The sequence below is a fragment of the Rhipicephalus microplus genome, chromosome 3 (assembly GCF_043290135.1).
Source record: "Rhipicephalus microplus isolate Deutch F79 chromosome 3, USDA_Rmic, whole genome shotgun sequence".
Lineage (NCBI taxonomy): Eukaryota > Metazoa > Arthropoda > Arachnida > Ixodida > Ixodidae > Rhipicephalus > Rhipicephalus microplus.
The window spans coordinates 286,528,712-286,548,801 of record NC_134702.1 but is presented as its reverse complement, the minus strand read 5'-3'; the positions used below and the strand labels follow the sequence as shown (position 1 = coordinate 286,548,801).

The window sequence follows — 20,090 nt, the reverse complement described above, 5'->3', positions numbered from 1 at the left end:
ACGCACAAAAATATTTTCGCTCACAGCTAACGACACCGACGCTGATTCCAACACCAGATTTTCTACTAAATGAGCTCTGTAACGCTATCCCGTTAAATCGCAGTAGCCGCCGTCATTTCACCTCACGAATCACCAGTTTTTATAGACGATTTTCTACAGCTGCGAATGCGCGCTGCCATGTTTGATCATCATCACCACCATCATCATCATCACCAATCAATCAATCAATCAATCAATCATTTTCTTTTGTTTTGATTAGGTGGAGTACAGGACTAAAAGCTCAAGAGCTTGACGAGGTCCTGACCCCGTTCACAAGTTGACAAAGCAGTAGGAATGGCAGACAATCATGCACAACAAATATGAAATAAACATATAGGTATAACATCACAAAAAGTATTACAAAAAGTTTATGAAAACAGTGCTAAGATGAAAAGAGAATAGTTCAAATGTATGGTCATGAAGTGGCATGAACATGAAAAGCAATAATAAAGGAAAGAATGGGCATAAATTCTGAGAGATGTATCATTGCGGAAAATGTATCAGTTGGGCAAAGTGTGTAATCTGACAGTTTTGTTTAGAGGAAAGATCGAAATCTTCACGGTTCAAAAAGTTTAACAAAGAAGGTAGTCTGTAGGACAATGATTGTTTGTCCTAAAAAGTTTTTGGGGTGGGTACAGTCTAAATTTCTTTGTGCCTGGTGAGTCGAACACTTGTGTTTACGCTAAGTTTAGCGAGATTTATTGTGGTATTGGTACCATGTTTGACAAACTATTTATAGCATAACATCAGCCTGTAATTGTACAAAAAGAAAACTGGAAGAATATCATATTTTAGAAAAAAGAAGTTTTGTGGATGACAGATAGTGTTCAGCCGCAATATGTCGTACGGCCCTTTTCTGTAGTAACTGCAACTTGCGCAAATTCCTCACACCGGTTGTGCACCATACTAAGCTACAGTACTGCAACAAAGATAATACCAGTGCATTGTATATCATAATTTTCACCTTAGTGGGAAGAAGAGATCGCATACGTGCAAGGACACTAATGGCCGATGATATCTTAGAGTATAGAATTTCAACATGTACTTTACACGTAAGTTGTGAAGAATATACACCAAGAATACTAACAGAATCAACCATGCCTAACTGCTTAGAGCCCATAAATAAGCTCATCTTATTTATGAAGGTTTTTCCTTTAGGCGTATATAAAATGACTTGTGTTTTTGAAGGGTTTAGTTTTAGTAAATTCACTGAAGCCCAGGTATCTATAGCAGACAGTGTTTTATTAGCCATTTCTTCTATCTCTGTGTCCATGCTCCCTGTAATGAAAACTGTTGTGTCATCGGCGTAAGAGACAAATGTTGCGTTGTTTGTGCATTGTACAATGTCATTAATATAAATCAAAAATAAAAGTGGCCCTAAAATACTTCTTTGTGGCACACCTAAAACGACCGGCTTCCTTGCAGATGTTTCATTGTTAGCATCTACGAATTGTGTCCTGTCTGAAAGATAGGATTTTAAAAAAGCATGCGCTGTCCCACGCACACCATAATTTTCTAATTTGCTGAGAAGGATGGAATGGTTGATTAGGTCAAATGCCTTAGAAAAATCGACTCATATGCCTAATGCTATTTTTTACAACTAAATGCATATATGATTATTTCTTTATGAGTCAAGAGGGCTGTTTCAGTAGAGCGATGCTTCCTGAACCCATGTTGAAAATCTTGAAGCAAATTGTGGTGATTTAAAATGATAATAATCTGATATGCATTAGTTTTTCCATTGCTTTTGAAAACACTGGGATTATTGAAATAGGTTGAAATAGGTTAATGTTCTATTAAGCACCATGCTTGTAAACAGAAACAACGCGTGAAATCTGCATTTGTTTTGGAAGTACACCAGTAGATAATATTAAATTATAAATATGGGTAAGAACAGGGCATATGATGTCAAGCACATACTTTATGGGGCGAATCTGGATACCATCGGCGTCCAACGAGCGGCTGTTACTAATAGTAATGAAGCAAGAAAAAATTTCCAGTGGTGTAGTTGGGGCAAGAAATAGAGTCTTACTAAACGCGTTTACAGGCAGGAACTGAGCATACTTATCGAGGCCATGAACATTATTTAGCTGACGTTTCAATAAAAAGAACTCATTAAACGCATTCGGTATCGCATTTTCCGAAAGTTTTTGGCCATTGTGATAAAAACGTCCGGAAATACTGAAAGTGAAGTAGACTTTAACAAAGCATTCAGTTTGCGCCAGACCACAACACTTTTTTGATTGACTGGGTCACTAAACATTGCTACGAAATAAGCATCCTCTACAGACCTAAGCTGACTTGTTAGACTATTTCGATATTTTTTGAATTCGCTTAGGAGGGCTGAATCTCTAGACTTCACAAATTGAGCATACAGGGCATGTTTGCGTTTAATCATACGAAGAAGCTCAGGCGTTAGCCAAGGTTTGCGTGCCCTGGATGCCCGTGCCACTTTTTTCTTGGGGAAATGATTATGGTAAAGTGTTTGGAAAGTGCTAATAAAAGGATTGTATGCAACGTCACTATCTTTCACTTTGTAAACGCTATGCCATGCCTCTTGGGCAATAACTTCGCGAAATTCTTCGAGATTTGATGAGGTAATACATTGAATAAGAACTGGCTTTGTAGTTTTACTAGCAATAAAGTGCATTCGATCTACCGGTAATATAATACCTAGGTGATCACTAATGCAAGTGTACACAACATCGGCCTCTAACAAGTCGATGTTAAGGTTTGAGATGAATACATCTAACAGGGAGGCGCCATCGATAGTCACACGCGTTGCAAAAGATATCGTGTTTGAAAAACCGTAAGTTGTGATGAGTGAATGAAAATATTTTTGTAACCGGGACGATGAAACAATGTTTATATTGACGTCACTACCTAAAACCAGGTTGATTTTCTCTTCTAATGAATAGCTGAAAAGCTTTTCAAGGAATGCAAAAAATGTTGTATCACCAGATGGAGGTCTGTGCATAACGGAGAACATGTTGTTACTGCTCTGCGCTGTTAACACCTCATAATCAGGGGTTATATCAGTAAATTCAACCATGAGCTCAGCCAAGATATTTTCCTTGAGAAAGAGTGCGATACCACCCCCTCGCTTATCACGACGATTTCGGAGGAACGATTGGTGGCCAGGAAGCTGAAACATGTCAGATGTGGGCGTTAACCAAGTTTCAGTTAACATTATTACTGAAAACGATGTTCCGAAAGTGTCGAGTAGCAAGCTGAAATCGTCTATTTTGTTTGTCAGTGAACGAACATTTTGATGAAAAAACGCCAATTTTGGTTTTTTTTAGCTGAGACTAAATGTTTTACTCCGGAAGGCACGTAACCCATTATCAAGTCAAGTCAAACTTGGTTAGGTCCTATTAGCAAATTTTGAACAGGTCTCCTGTGCTTCCAATGACACACACCCGGCTATCCTCCGTTTCCCTCGCCTTGATACGACAACCATCAGTCCAAAGAAACTTCCACTTTTTTTTTCTTTTTTTCAGAGCTAATGCCTGCGCAAAAAGGCGCTTGTTTTCAGGGTCAAGTGTTCATTGATATAGATTGGAACGGCCGGGGTCTGTGGGAGGTCAAGGTCTGCCGTAGTTAACCTAGCTTTCCTAGCTTTGCTGATAAAGTCAGCTTTCTTTGTTCTCATGCAAATCGGGCTATTATGTTTTTGTCCTTCTTGGTGGGTACACGGTGAATGACGTCACTGTCTTTAGAGGTATGTAGACATCAATGTCTGTAGACGTCAATTTCTGCACACCCTATCTTGTCCCCAAGTTTTTGCAAGATAGATCTGCAGTCCTCCCCTTAAGCGCAGGGGAGGACTGCGAGCATCATCATCATAACACTGACTACGCCCATTTCAGGGCAAAGGTCTCTCCCATGATTCGCCAACCAACCCGGTCTTGTGCGTTCCGTCGCCATGTGATACCTGCAACGTTGTTATTCTCATCGGCCCACTCATTTTCTGCGTCCTCTTTGTGCGTTCGCCTTCTCTGGGAATCCTTTCAGTTGCCCTAAATGACTAGCGGCTATCCTGGCTTTACGCTACGTGCCCGGCTTATGCCCATTTTTCTTCTTGAACCCTGGTTTGTCCCTGACCGACTTTGCTCTCTTATTTTCTCTAAGGGTTATAACAATCGTTTTCCTTCATCGCTCGCTGCGTAGTCCTCAATTTAAGCTGAACCCTCTTTGTAGGCCTCTAGGTTTCTGCTCCACGCGTAGGTACTGGCAAAATGCAGCTGTTATATACCTTCCTCTTAAGGGTTAGTGGCAGACTACCATTCATGATCGGAGAATGCTTGTCGAATGTGATCTACCCCATCCTTATTTTTCTAGTTACTTCAATCGCGTGGCTCGGGTTGGCGGTGATTACCTGTCCTAAGTAAACATAGTCTTTTACAACTTCAAATCCACTATTACCTATCTCGAAGCTCTGCTTTCTTCCGAGCTTGTTGTACGTAACTTTCGTTTTCTGTAGTATAATTTTAAGACCTACTTTTCTGTTCTTGTCTAACTCCGTAATCGAGAATTGCAATTCGTCCCCTGAGTTATTCAGCTACGCAATGTCATCGGCGAAGCGCAGGTTACTAAAGTACTCTCCATAAACTCCTATCCTTAACTGTTCCCATTCTAGGCCACTGAAAACTTCCTGTAAGCATGGGGTGAATAGCATTCGGAATACCTTATCACCAATGCTATTTGTCATTTACGACATTGCAAGACCGCGATTTCTTACAGTCAGGCCCACCGCTTTAAACGATGGTGCTCCAACCGCGAAGATTTCATAGCTAATAGCGAATAACTCAGAAGTTAACTCACAAAACGACAATACATTGGTTTTTATCGATGATGCTATATGTAGAACTGATAAATTAGATACTGCGCAAATTTTGAGCGGCTAGCATTTGGTCGAAAAACATATTAGCACCAAGTTTTTGCTAACGCACACAGCCTCAAGACCGAAGGTACATTTTATATTGAAACGCCGCTATATTATCCTTGCGCAAAGTAAGCATCTAAAAAGTATTTTTCCGAACCACCTCCCGTGGTACCGACAATCTAAAAATCTCCAATATTAATTACGTCATCAAAAGTAAATGAGCAAATTACTGGCTTTGCACCTTGCAACAAAGCATGTTGTAAATTGTGCGCACATATACAAGCGACACAAAAAGACATTAGCACGTTTTCAGACTTCATTCTTTATATTCGAGGTTTGTTTAATTGTGATAGTTGTAATGTAATATACATGCTTGAATTTACTGTTTTCAATAAACAGTACATTGGTCATACAGAAACTTCGTTCGATTGCGCTTCGCTAACCAAAGATAGCATGCCAAAAACCTTCCAAACCTGCCATTATAAAAACACATTCGCTTACTTGGACATTCCTTTGTAAATATTTGGGCCACTATACTTGAGTCAAGCTTTCGTTCACATCACGATGGGGAGGCCCGCGAGTCTTACCTAATCTCAAAGTTTAACACCGTCTCATCTGGTATTAACAAAAGCACATGCACACTTACGAGCGTTCTCACTAAGCATAATCAATTATAATGTGGTCTTCCTTGGGATAGGTAGCTTTGGCTCGAATATTGTTCGTGTTTTTTCTAAGGTTACTTTGGTAATCACCCATCATCTACCATATTCATCGTACTAGATTACGTGTTGACGGACTGCTCTGTATGTATCATGATTAATGTCTGTGCTGTGTAGAACCGCCAGTTTTTCTCTTTGTTCAGACTTGTTCTTGAGCTGCTTCTTGTAAAAACTTCAACCTGTTTACACACACACACACACACACACACACATATATGTATGTATATATATATATATATATATATATATATATATATATATATATATATATATATATATATATATATAGAGAGAGAGAGAGAGAGAGAGAGAGAGAGAGCGTGACTCCTGAAAACGTGACGTTTTCTTTTGCCTGCAGAGGAGAAACTGCTTTTTGGACGTCTCCACATTTCACGACTTATAAGCGCCGTTTAGGGACAGAGAAATTTCGCCGATTATTTTTTTTAGTTTTCATCCCAAATAATATTTTCCCGCTTCCTTGTACATAAAACAGCAAAATAATGGTTCGAATAAATTGACCAGACATTTTATTTTTTGACCTGATGAAGATATGGCATGCCGCAGGCAAATCTTTATGTAGCATACACGTCTTGGAGGAGAGGGAACACCCTCTTCGCCCTCTATGCAAACAGAGTGAGGAATTGTCAAAAACATATTTGGCAGCATGGTGTTGTTTCACGTTTCCGTGCGCACGCTGACGCCTTGTTATTTATTTATTTATTTATTTATACATACTGCTGTCTAGATTTCGAGACATAGCAGGAGTGGGTACATATTTTTGGTACAAACAAGAAAAGAAATAAACGCTAAAGTTATACAAACAGATGAAGATATGATGTGCTTACATAGCTGTACAACAAAATCTTTCATCAGGTCCGAGTACAGATGTTGATGGAAATACAGAAAAAAGACAACCGCTAAGAAAATGCAAACAGATTAAAACAAGATGGGAATTCGTAGTTTCTCAACGAACTCATCATGAGACAATGCGCGAAGCGAACAATCCAAGTCGTTCCAGGTTTCAATGGTGAACGGAAAAAACGAAAATTTAAAACAGTCAATATGTGTCCTGAAAGGAATAATGTTCAGTCTTATCTTTAGCGAAGAAAAAAATGCGATAGCCTTCTTCTTGAGCCCGTGTGGTGGCTCTAGATTGCAGAGAAAGTGCGCGCTTGTGTCGCAATAAATAGAAGTTAGAAGTGTACAGTGCTCAGTCTGTCGCTTTTTGACCACCTTCGTCTTCGTGGGCTCAACGCTCGCAAGGTGTCACTACACCAACTGGCTCGGACTCTAATTCGGTGTTTGTCACGCTCTCTCAGATCAGGCCAGCTTCCACTCTTCGTGAACACCGCAACGCTGCAGCATTTCTACGAGTATTTTGGTTGCAGTAAACAACTACAGGCTCCGGCGGCAAGAGAGGCGCCGTGTACGCGCTCTCGTACGCGGCTTTTGGCTTGCCGCCGCCGCGGCATTGTGCAAGAAGCCTCGTTTCCTAGCCACATCGGACGCACTCTGTGACGCGCGCGCCGACAATGAATGCTCTTGGAGGGGCACAAAGAAAGGTCGCCGAGGCCTTGTCACTCGTATTGGCGGCGGCCTCAGATCTCCAGCGATGATTCGCCTCACCGCTGCCCAAAAACATCGGTTCTGCCTCGTGCTCTGTCCGTTTGGATGTTTGCTCGGCGTATATTTAGACAGGCCACGTCAAACCTTAGCGTGATGTCGGGTGCACTCCCGACACACCCAGTCACCAGAGGTTGAAAAAAGATAGGTCCAACAGCTCGGCAACCAAGTCCTAAGATAGTGATAGGAATTGTGCGCTTTGGCGTGAGGGGCCGCAATAGCCTGCAGAGAGCCCCACTTCTAACCTGAACACCGCGCCGGGCGGCCGGCGTACAGATACAGAGTTGCGCATACCGTTTCCTTCCGCCGCTCGAGCCGCTATTCGGGGAGGGCTGTCACGTGGTGCAAAGTGACGTCAAATGTTCCTATTCATGCGGTTAAGCCAACTTTACGTGTGCGATCGCGCGGCGCCCATGTTCTCTGCCCGCACAGATTTCAGCCTCATCGCATTAGAGGTTCTACTTTGAACGTGTGTGATTTGTGTTACGATGTTACCGGATAGAATCTGCGCATGTGCGGCTATTTACAGAACGTAAAACTACGTAACATAAATTACCCGCTGGATAAGCTTTATGTTTACGGCGCTGTTCCACAAATCCACCTTTGTTCGTAAAAACTCACTCGCGATATCCACATTGCGGAGCCTTAAGGCATCGTGTCAAAATAAGCTGAAGTGCGAGCGCCAATAGCAATAACAATATTTCAGCCGGATTACCAAAACTAAAATGGCTAGAACATGGAAGCCGCAACGTGCGAGTCCACGACAGAGTGAATAGGTGGCGCCGTCAGGTGGTCTCAAAAGGAACCAGGCGATCACAAAATTGTTTTTGCAGAAACATTGTGCATCGTACGTCCGGTGTAAAAAGCGCGCTGCGGTGTTATCACAAATGAGTTACGTTTTTTACTCATTTTCACTTCACTCATTTAATTGTTTAGTTAACTTCCCGAAAGAGCCGTATTTTAAAGAAATACGCCGTAGTGTAGGGCTCCAGAAATTTCGACCACCTGGGGTTTATTAACATGCACCTAAATCTAAGCACACGGGCCTCAACCATTTTCGCTACCTATAGCAACACAACGCTTCACTCCAACCGTGCAATCTTGTTCAGCGCATGGAATAAGTGAGCGACACGTCGCCCGCGCCAGACCATCTCACTGCATTGCTATTCTGCATGCGCGACGAATGGCTTCACTGCACAGCTGTGGAACATAATGGTGGACCTATGCGCAGTAATGGTAACTCTAGGCCAGCGTAGGGTGCCTCCATGTGCGGGCTTCTATTCAGGGTGCTGTGACCTTTTGTTCTGCTCCCTCCACCATTGTAGTGCCTGCAGCGTCTTCGCCAAGATTTGGAGCTCACGTGTCAGCTTTCTTCAGCATGTCTTGCCTGGATGTTGAGTTCCTCAGGCCTACAACCATTCGCGTTAAGCTAGTTGGCCACAACGCGCCAGAGCAAAACCTGTATGCAGCGGGAGTGATTGATAATGGCGGCTGCCGCAGATGTCTTCACTCTGAGCGTCATCAATTTCCTTGTCAGAAAAGGAAATGACGTTCCTTGGTTTAAGAACACGTGCAAGATGAGTTGTACTTTTTCGCGGATGTATTAAATGGGCGTGATTGGCATGAAAGAAACAGTTAGAAGTTTAGCGCCTACCTATCTCTACATCTGTCCCTTTCTTTTGTGTACTGCGCTAATACACGCTACGTTCATGGATGACCAACTTGCCCCATCAGCAACCATTCTTGATAACTCGGTGTTGGGTTCCTTATCTACAGAAATATAGCTGTTAACATAGAGGAATACAAAAGCAATAATGAAAGGGTGGTAGGTATTGTAATAAAACTCAATAACAGATACAAAATGAAGAAGATACAGGCTTATGTGCCTACATCAAGTCATGATGGCTTGCTAGTCGAAAGCTGCTATGAGGACGTATATCAGCAATGAGTAAGGTCAAAACAGTGTATACTGTACTGATGGGAGAATTCAATACGAAGGTACAAAAGAAGCAGTCTGGAGACCAGACAGTAGGAGATGGGCATCGGTACTAGAAATGCTACGGGGGAGTTATTAGGAGAACTCCCAGAATGCAATATTTTAGGTATCTTGAATACCTTCTACTGGAAACAAGGGAACCGTAAGTGGACATAGAGTAGATAGATATTCGGGGTGTTACGTCCCAAAACCACCATATGGTTATCAGAGTCGCCGTAGTGAAGGGCCTCGAAAATTTTGACCACCTGGGGTTTTCAACGTGCACCCAAATCTTAGCAGGTTTTTTTAATCTACCCTCTCTTTCTTGCCCCTGTTTCCCCGCCCCCAGTGCTGGGTAGCAAACCAGATGCCAATATCTGGTTAACCTCCCGTCCTTTCCTTTGTCTCTCTCTCAAATCTCAGCTCACGGGTCTACAGCAATTTCGCCTCCATGGAAAATGCCGCCGCCACAGCCAGGATTCGATCCTGCGACCTGCAGGTCAGCAGCCGAGTACCTTAGCCACTAGACCAACATGGCGCGGTGCATGGGGGAGCCCTAATGATGAAAGCAACAACAAAATATGCTTTATACTGAGTGCACACCCGGGCATTGTGCAGGATGTGGAAGTGCTTGGCAAAGTACGATGCAGTGAGCATAGAATGGTAAGACCTCGAATTTACCCATGACTTCAAGAAAAAAACGACAACAACTGATACGCAAGAAGACAATCAATGATTTAGCACTGAGAGGGAAAGCACAATAATTCAGTCTCGCTTCAAAACTCGCCTCTCATCGAGGAAACCAGCCTTAGTGTGATGCAATTAATGCATCTGGCGAGTTTCATTACGAAGTGTCAGTGGAAGTTTAAGTACGGTAGTTAGACAGGACAATGGCAAGCTGTCCCAGGAGATGAAGAAACGTCGACGCATGAAAACCTCCAACACAGCAGACAAAGTAGAACTGCAGCTTTAAAAGTTGTATAATAAGCGTAAGATATTCGATGTATGAAGGTATACATTGAAGATATTGAACACGCTCTAAAGAACGAAGGAAGCGTCAAAGTGGTGAACAGGAAACTTGGGATAGGCAGAAATCACATGGATGCACTAAGGGACAAAGAAGGCAAAGTAATTACCAATACGAATAGCATAGTTAAAATAGTAGATGAGTTTTACAGAGATCTATACAGTATTCGGGACCACCATGACCATAATGGAAGAACTCGCAGTAACCCAGATGACATGCCAGCAGTAATGACACAAGTCAGAAGAGCCTGGGACGGAATGCAAAGAGGCAAAACTGCTGATGAGTATCGGATAACATCAGATGTGCTGAAAGAAGGAAAACAGATTGTATTAGAAATACTAGCCATCCTGTTCACGAAGTGTCTCTTGATAGGGGGGGTACCAGAATTTAGGAAGAATGCTAACATCATCTTAATACATAAGAAAGGAGATAACAAGAACTTGAAGATTTAAAGGCCGATCCGCTTGCTCTTCATCGTATAAGAGCTATTTACAAAGGTGATTGCTAACAGAATGAAGACAATATTAGAATTCAATCGACTAAAGGAACAAGCAGGATTTTGAACAGGCAACTCGACAATCGACCACATTCATACTGTCAATCATGTAATATAGAAATGTTCAGAATACAGCCAACCACTATACATGACCTTCATAGATTACGAAAAGTCCTTTGATTCAGTAGAAATATCAGCATTCATGCAGACACTGATCAATCAGGGTGCCGACAAAGCATATATAAAAATCCTGGAAGAAATCTGCAAAGCATCAACAGTCTCCATCGTGCTCCTTAAAGAAAGCGAAAGAATAGAAATCAAGAGGAGTGTAACACGAGGGAATACAATCTTCCCAGTTCTACTTGCCGCGTGCTTGCAGGAGGTTTTCAGAGGCTTAGAATGGGAAGAGTTATGGATAACAGTTAATGGAAAGTACCTCAGTAACCTAAGCTGCGCTGATGACATTGCATTGGTGAGTAATGCAGGGGACAAATTACAACTAATGATTACGGAATCAGGCAATGGAAGCAGAAAGGTAGGTCTTAAAATTAATCTGCAGAAAACGGAGTAATGTACAACAACCTCGGAAGAGAACAGCGCTTTGAGATGGCAAAAGGGCATCTGAAGTCATAAAATACTCCGTCTGCTTAGGACAGGTAATAACCGCAGAGCCGAACCACAATATTGAAGTAACTAGAAGAATAAGAATGGGCTTGAGCACAATCGGCAAGCACTCTGAAATCATGACTGGTAGATTGCCATTATCCTTCAAGAGGAAGGTATATAACGGCTGCATCTTACGGTTCTTACTTTTGAACCACAAACCTGAAGGCTTGCAAACAGCGTTCAGCTTAAATTGAGCGCAATGCAGCGAGGGATGGAAAGGAAATTGAGAAGTGCAACCTTAGGAGAGAAGAAGAGAGCAGCTTAGAAGAAGGAGCAAACCGGGGTTAAGGATATCATAGTTGAAATCAAGAAAAAAAATCGACATGCGCTGTGCATGTAGCACGAAGGCAGGATAACCGCTGATCATTAAAGATAACTGACTGGAATTCCAGTGAGGGCAAGCGAGGTAATGAGAGACAGAAAATTAGGTTGGAAGATCGGATTAAGAAGTTTGCGGGTATATATATATATATATATATATATATATATATATATATATATATATATATATATATATATATATAAGGTGGCGAGTTTTCCTAATGTCCTAACACAATTTTTCCGCCATCTTTCAGCAGGTTCGTTGTTACCTGATCCTCACAAGCGGCTTTGCCTCTTTGCAAAACTACTAAGTTTTTCGTTACTTCCGCAGTCATTACTGGTAGGATGTCGAATTTTTTTGGGCTATTATTGCTTCCTACGAAATTATCCTGGTTGGTTCAGCTTCCGTGCACCTCTCTGTAGAACTCCTCTGTTACCTCAACTATCCTATCTATATTGGTTATGGCATTGCCTTCCGTGTGCCTCAACGGATACATCCGATTTTTGTCTATGCACAAGTTTGCCTTCGAATTTTCAGGCTTCTCCCACGTTCTACAGCCTGCTCAATTCTCTCCGTGTTATACTTCCTGATGTCGGCTATCTTACGCCTATTGATTAACTTCGAAATCTCAACTCAATTTCGTCGGTTGAATTTAAGGCTTTTATGGTTTGTCGTCGCTTACTGTGATTTTTCGTTTCCTGAGATAGTGTGCCAGTGTCATGTCTAGGGACTGTACCTCCGATTCCTATTGCACACTCTTCGGTCATACTTGTAAGATTATCATTCTTTGTGTCAACGCTAACGTCGGTGACCTCCTTTCAGGTCTGTGAATCTATTCTCAAGCAAAAATTAAATTACTCTACTTTGCCTCTCACCACTAGTTCATTAATTGGCTTCTTGCGTTTATGTTTATGCGCTTGCTTTTTTTAATCTATAGTCACTGCATCGAATTTGCGAACTACTTCTACGTCCTGTATAGTGCCTGGGTGGGTACAGAGAATGAAGTCAATTTAATTAGACGCCACGTTCACTAACGGTTACCGCGTTTTCTGAAGAAGACATTCAAGTTCCGTAAATTATGACGTTCTGCGAACTGTACTATTAACTTCCTCTGGCATACTGGCGCCCATTTTATATTCCTCGATGGCATGGTCTCCCGCCTGTTTCTTGCCTACTTTGGCATTGAAATCGCCCGTTAGTGTGTGTTTACTTCATTAATTGCTGGGTACGTCTTCGAGTAAGTGTTCTACCAAATGATAATTATCTCCTAATCTAGGTGCGTAGGTCTGTACCATTTTAATCTTGCACCTTTTGCAAAACGTAATTACGATACTTGCCACCCTCTCACTAATGCTATAGCATTCAGCTATGTTGCCAGCGATGTTCTTGTGTATAAAAAAACGCACCCCTAGTTCTTTTCTGTCAACTAGTTTATGGTAGCATATGACGCGTATATTCGAAAGCTAGTGAATATTTATTGTTATATGGCAGCTTTTGTTGCTGCAATTTCGTTTTAAGGAAGAAAACAGTGTTTGAAGTTATTCGCTGGTGGCAATAGGCAACTTTAAAGAAAAAGCTACCGCATGAAAAAATGTGAAGCTGGCCGCCTTGTACATTCATTTATTAAATTTTTCTTATTTGGTATTGCCAACACCAAGCTTGGGATAGGGCTATATATGCTATGAGGCTACTCCTAGACCTCTTAATCGCAGTGTAGAAATGACAGTGCCTGCACCTGCATTGTGGGAGATACCGCAGCCTCGATTTCCCTAAGCGACCAGCAACCCAGTAGTTTTTCGCACTGACTGCAGGAGTGTACGATGAGTGGTTTCTGGGTGCTCATTCCGAGAAGTGATCCCATGAATGATAGGAGGGTTTTGGCCCACTGTATCCTACCATACAACCTCGGAAGAGAACAGCGCTTTGAGATAGGTAATGGGCACTTGAACTTGTAAAAAACTACGTTTTTATGGCTGGTAATAACTGTGGAGTCAATCCGCTAGTTTGGAGTAACTAGAAGAATAAGAATGGGGTGGAGCACATTCGGCAAGCACTCTCAAATCATGAGTAGTAGACTGCCACTATCCCTCAAGAAGATGGTATAACAGCTGCATCTTCCCGGTCCTTACCTACGGGGCAGAAGCTTGGAGCCTTCCTAAGAGGGCCCAGCTTAAATTGTGGATGACGCAGCGAGCGAAGGAAGAGAAAATGATTGGTGTAACCTCAAGAGACTAGAACAAAGCAGAGTGAATCCAAGAACAAATCGGTTAAGGATAGCGTAGTAGAAATCAAGAAGAGCAAATGGACAAAGACGGGGCATGTAGTGTCCAGGCAGGATAACCGTTGGTCATTAAAGGTAACTGACTGAATTTCCAGAGAACGCCAGCGAGCTAGGGGGAGACAAAAATTAAGTTGGGCAGATGATGTGAGGAGGTTTGTGATTATAAAGCAGCAGCATAAGCGTAGGGCCTAGTTGAGAAGGAACTCACGGGAGAGGTCTTTGTCATGCAGTGGACGTAGTCAGTCTGCTGCTGATGATGAACCTACCATAGCCCCAGTGAAATGGTCCGCGTCCCAACCTAGCTTTTGGAGACGGAGAGTCACCGGTAAAAATGTTCCTTCAGCCAATCCACTTAAGGACATCTCCACTGGGCAGCCAGACCTATAAACTAGGTCACATTTCTTTAGTGTAAGCAGCTTAGTGTCGAGCTCAATCCGGTGCGCGGCATGACCACCCTTACTGCGGAGGTGCATCTGCTCCCCCTCTTTCTCACCTCGCAACGCAGACGCAGGGAGCGTCTGCTAATCTAGTCTTCGCTCGCTACGCCCTCTCTCTGCTATAGGCATTCCTTTTCATGACGTTGTCTCCTCCTCCTCGTTCTTTTCTCGTACACTCCATCTCTTTCGCCTCGCAACGCCGACGTAGGCAGCGTTTGCTAGCAAATTTTGTGAATGAAAAAAAAAAAACTGACTGATCACGCTGCACAGCCGTTCGCTGGCCACCCTGTATATGCAGGCACTGGGCCTTGAAATGCAGTGCAGGTGGGAAATTTCTACAGTGCGTGGTTGAAGAATAAGAATTCGCGGCTTGCATGCGTGTACACTAAAAGCGAAGTGTAGGTCTTGGTGTCCAATTAGAGTCTTCTGTCTCAGACGACGGACCAAATCTGGATTTGTCATGGACGCGGGCGGCTAATCCGCGAATGATCCGCCTGCAGGCGCATCCACACGATGGACGGTGTCCTAAGGGAAAACAGCCGGATTATCCTCGACAGCACATTCAGCGCTCACCTGCGCCCGCTGGCAGCTGACCGGTTTGAGAGTATTCAACATGGATGCCCGCAAGAAGCGAAGCTTGGCTGCGATGCCTGTCGCGTTGTGACAAATGAACAAGGAGTGTTATTGTTTCAGGAGAAAGGGGAGTTGCTGGCAGAATGTTCTTTCAGCTACATTGCTCCCCACTTGCAGAACTTCTGAACACGTCTCCCAACCTTTTTTAGAAGCGGCACGTCGCTGGTTGCAGAAGTTAGAATACTTCACCACCAGGACGGCTAAGAATCTCGCGTGTCAAACGACAGCGGCGACATTTCTTGAACCACCAAAAGTGATTTCTGCATATTTAATCACCTGAGAACAAAGCCCCCGGAATACATGCTTAAGCGTAGATGATGCCGACCAGTCATGCAGCTGTCCGCGAGCCATAGAGGACATGCCGCGAGCAGACGAAAAGTGTACTGGTTGCCAGAAACCCCGAGCTAATCCGCTGAAGTATTGGCTTTCTCCCACCAGAATTCCGATGTGAGAAACAGGTTGGGGTCATCCGTCCACGAGCCGTGCGGACGAGCGGAATCGTTGGTGTGAATTCGCGTGACGCGCCGTCCGTCCCTCCACATCCGGATTCGATCTGTCGTCTGAATGCACCATTAGCAGCGATTGCCATATTCTAGCAGGAACCATCGGGTCATCACTACGTGCTTCGTTTCTCTCCAGGTTTATCTTCTGCGCAACGCCACAATTACACATGGTTAACTTTAGTGGGAGATGGTGTTTTTTTATGTATGCGTCGAGAAGGGTCTTGATAGGTAAGAGAGATGCAAGTATGGTACAACACAGAATGTCACTGGAATTCCGAGATGCAGACTTGGCTAAAGTGGGAGAGCTTCCCTGTTTAAGACAATTATAAGAATTCCTTCTTGAGTCATTTTCAATTGAGGCTTTCGACTTGACCTGAGCCTTGCATGAACAAAGATGTAATTGATGTGCATCCACTAGGGGATATTCTGGCTGACAAGGCACACATGGCCGGCGGCACCCTTGTATGCAGGTTGCGGGAAGCGGGGTTCTTGGTGGACCTCCTTCCGGACGTGGTCGAGCCGGGCGCCATGGCTGGACGCCTCAAGTACCCCTGGTATGGCATTCCCGTAGGCACACCTGTGCACGCGGCGCTGGGTGACATGCAGTGCTCCGTGCTGTCTGTGGGTGCCGGAGAGACTGACGCTGGTGGGTGTCATTCTCTTTGGCCGTGCTCTGCATAGCACGGGCTCGTCGCTGTAAAAATTATGACCTTGTAGCATCAGACAGAGTTTAAAAGTATTCTCAACAAGACAAACCATACTCGATTGTAGACCAGCTCAAGTTGCTTGTATTATTCCGCCTAATTGCGTAATCTGAAAAACATATTCTGTTTAAAAGTTACAATATTGAATGTAGTAAGTAGTCATCAGAAAAAATGTGATAAGTCAGATGCTTGGGATACTTGGTGATTGGGAATAATCATATAAACAAACAAGACTACGAGTAGTTACGTCGTAACTACTCGTAGTCTTGCGTTGTGCAAATATGTTGAAATGCGATAAAACTGTTTTTTCACCATTATTGCGATAGTAATCATATGGACACTCCGCTGGATTACGCCGCCGGCGTTGGCGTCGACGTCGACGTGGGCGTCGCCGTCACTCACCATATATGTATACGTATCTAGGTATATATATATGAAAACGCAAGAAATAAAAAGGCCAGGCTTGCGCGGAAGGTGTAGCACAGTCACAGGGGAATCTAGAAGTGCGGCCTTTCAGAGAATCTTCTAAACGCTCATTGGGTAAAGAACACGTGCTTGATGTTGACTGTGGCATTAAAATAAAAATTTCAGAGTATTGGCCGGCACTAGCTATGCTATTTTTGTCATTCTGCTGAGAAGCCTGGTATACGCTAAACTATTGCGAAGAATTTTGTGCCAATTGTTCATGCAGTGGCTGACGATGATGAGGAATTATGCATGAAGTGGGTATGTGCTACAGTTAATGGCTGAAGAAAAATTACGGCATATTCACGGGGTGAATGATGATGAATGGGCGAAGCTCCGAAGGGATTCATCGGTAAACTGTGAATCTTCCGTGTAATTCGCCCAGTCGATCATCATGTAAAGACGTGAGAAACGCTGTGTGTGTATATACACAAATCAATTTTTATTTGTTCTTAGACGATGGATGGCTTGCGATGTCCCTTGCCTCGCGCGCTCGCACATCGGGATTCTGTCTGCGAGCGCGCGCTGCTGCCGCCTTGCGCTCTCTCCGCTGTGCAGCCTTATCCATCCGGCGACTCCGAGCGCGCGCCAACAGCGAACGGATTTTATTACAACGCTCCCCCTAGCGTACGTCGCCGCACTAAATCGAACGATTGCCTTCAACCAATGAGACGCGCCATATGTGACATCATTTCTATTTTATAAGATCTCGCGTCTTTCATCAACCACAAGTACCGCTTTCCAGTTTATAACATCTGCATTTTTTCATCATCAGCTACAAGTACCACCATCTAGTAAACACTACAAGAACTAAACGAGAGGTGGCTACATGGATGGATGGATGCTATGAGCGTCCCCTTTATAACGGGGTGGAGACAAGTATGCCACCAGGCTCGACAAAAAATAAAAAAAAAACCTTTTTTCTTTTTTTTTATGTTGGCCTAATGCCTCTACTTCGATAAATTCTATCTTCATGGAAAAAAAGGTAAATTTTCAGCTTAAGTTCTCTGCCATTTACGGCACACTGTCCATATTTTATTTTTCCAATATTTATTTTTGTCCTTTCTCTCTAATTTTCTGCCACCAATACTCTAACCGTCTCTTACTTATTTCAATCGCGGGTGTGTTTAGCTTTCCATTGTTGTCCCTAAAACCCAAGGCTTCCTGTAGGCTCGTGCCCAAACGTACACCTGGGTGGATATCTCCACATTCAATCAGAACATGCTCCGCCGTTTCCTTATCTTTCCCGCAGCATGTGCATTGTTCTTCTTCTTTACTGAATCTTGCTTTATAACTACGCGTTCTAAGGCAGCCCGATCTCGCTTCAAACAGTAAAGCGCTTCCCCTTGAATTATCGTAAAATGCCTCCCTCCTTATTTCATTTTTGCCCTTTCGGTAGTTACTCAAAGCCGGTTTTTTCTCCATAGCTGCCATCCAGTAGATCCTCTCCGCCTCCCTGACTTTTCCCTTAACGCTCTTTGTTGACATATGGCTCACAATACCAGCCGTATATTTACTAGTGAGTCTTCTAGTTCTTTTTCTCCACTGTGTGTCCACGCTCTTCCTATACAAATAATGGAACACCTTCTCTGCCCATCTACCCTCCTTCATATTTCTTAGCCTTTCTTCGAACCTTATTTTGCTCTGCGCTTCCCTCGCCTCAAAACCTGCCCACCCCATATCGCCTTTTACAGCCTCGTTTGTCGTCTTCCCATGAGCACCCAACGCGAGGCGTCCCACAGTCCTTTGATTTACATCCATTCCCGATTGCACCTCTGCCCTCATGCACACCACTGAGTTCCCAAAAGTAAGCCCTGGAACCATTACACCCTTCCACAGACCTCGAAGCACCTCATACCTATTGTATCCCCACAACGCTCTGTGCTTCATTATTGCCGCATTCCTCTTTCCTTTTGCTGCCGAGGCTTTTTCCTGTACCTCCATGTATCTATCACTCTCATTTACCCATACTCCAAGGTACTTGTATTCACTTACCCTCGGTATTTCTTGGCCTTGTATGGACACCGTCTGATCACAGGGATCATTGAATACCATCAATCCACACTTCGTTACACTGAATCCTAGTCCAAGAGCTTCACCTTCCCTTCCGCATATATTCGCCAGCTGCTGTATATCATCTCGACTGTCCGCAAATAAGACGATATCGTCCGCATAAAATAAACCTGGAAGCTTCTGCTCAATCATCATGCCGCCCTGTTTGTGTGACAGATTAAAACCAATGTTGCTACCTTCTACCGCTTTTTCCATACTCACCATGTACAGCATGAATAACAGCGGGGACAAAGGACATCCCTGTCTCAGACCCCTGCTAACCTCAACGTTCTCTTTGCTACGCATTCCTTCCCACTCTATGGAAACTGTATTTTCTCGGTATATCTCCCTCAAAAGCTGTATACAGTCGTCGCCCATGCGCATTCCTTTCAATATATCCCACAAAATTTTCTGATTAACGTTGTCGTATGCCCCAGTGATGTCTAGAAAAGCCACGTACAAGGGCCTATTCTCTATTTTAGATATTTCTATACACTGAGTGAGAACAAACAGGTTATCGTCTAACCGCCTGTCGACTCGAAATCCGTTCTGAAGTTCTCCCAAAATATCGTTATGTTCGGCCCATGTTTCTATTTTCATTTTTACTGCTTGCATCGCCAACCTGTATAGTACCGATGTAATGGTTAGTGGTCTATACGAGCGAATCTCGTCCTTTTCTCCCTTGCCTTTATAGATTAAGTTCATTCTACTTTGTCGCCAACTGTCCGGTATTTGTCCGTCCTTTAAGCTTTTTTCTACTGCTTTTAACAATGCTTCTTTAGTGTTATGTCCTAGTTCGTTAATGAGGCTAACGGGAATCCCATCTAAACCCGCGGCAGTGCGCTTTGGAATTTTTCCTTCGGCCTTTTTCCAGTTGAAATTATCAAGTACTAGCTCTTCCTCTGTTGCTTTCTCCGCCACACTTTTACTCACCGGGGAGATCCCCTGGACGCTCTTTTGAAACGAATCGGCTGTTACCTTTTGGATGTAACCTAGCGCTTCGTACCCTTCCAATTGATTTCCTCCTTCATCTAGAATATGTTGTTGCGTTGTGACAGACTTCCTACCTAGCGCCTTTATGTGGCTCCAAAAAATCCTAGGCGCGGCCTCCTTTTTTTCGTGTATCTCTGTCATCCAGCGTTCACTTTCACCTTTAATTTTTGCCTCTACCAATTTCTGTACATGGGATTTTTTCTCTAAATATATTTCCCATATTTTTTTGACTTCGTCCTGCGGCCGCTTCTCCTTTTTTGCCTTTCTATG

The 20,090-nt window shown here is 43.5% G+C and overlaps 1 protein-coding gene across 2 annotated transcripts in view; it reads left to right on the top strand.

The window, feature by feature from the left end:
• LOC119167552 (sedoheptulokinase) overlaps window positions 1-20,090 on the top strand; it is a 404,791-nt gene that overhangs the window by 208,146 nt on the left and 176,555 nt on the right. For both annotated transcript variants that reach the window (XM_075887751.1, XM_037419062.2), the window contains exon 2: window positions 16,077-16,252. In XM_075887751.1, the coding sequence (XP_075743866.1) occupies window positions 16,077-16,252 (176 nt within the window). The remainder of the gene's footprint in view (window positions 1-16,076; window positions 16,253-20,090) is intronic.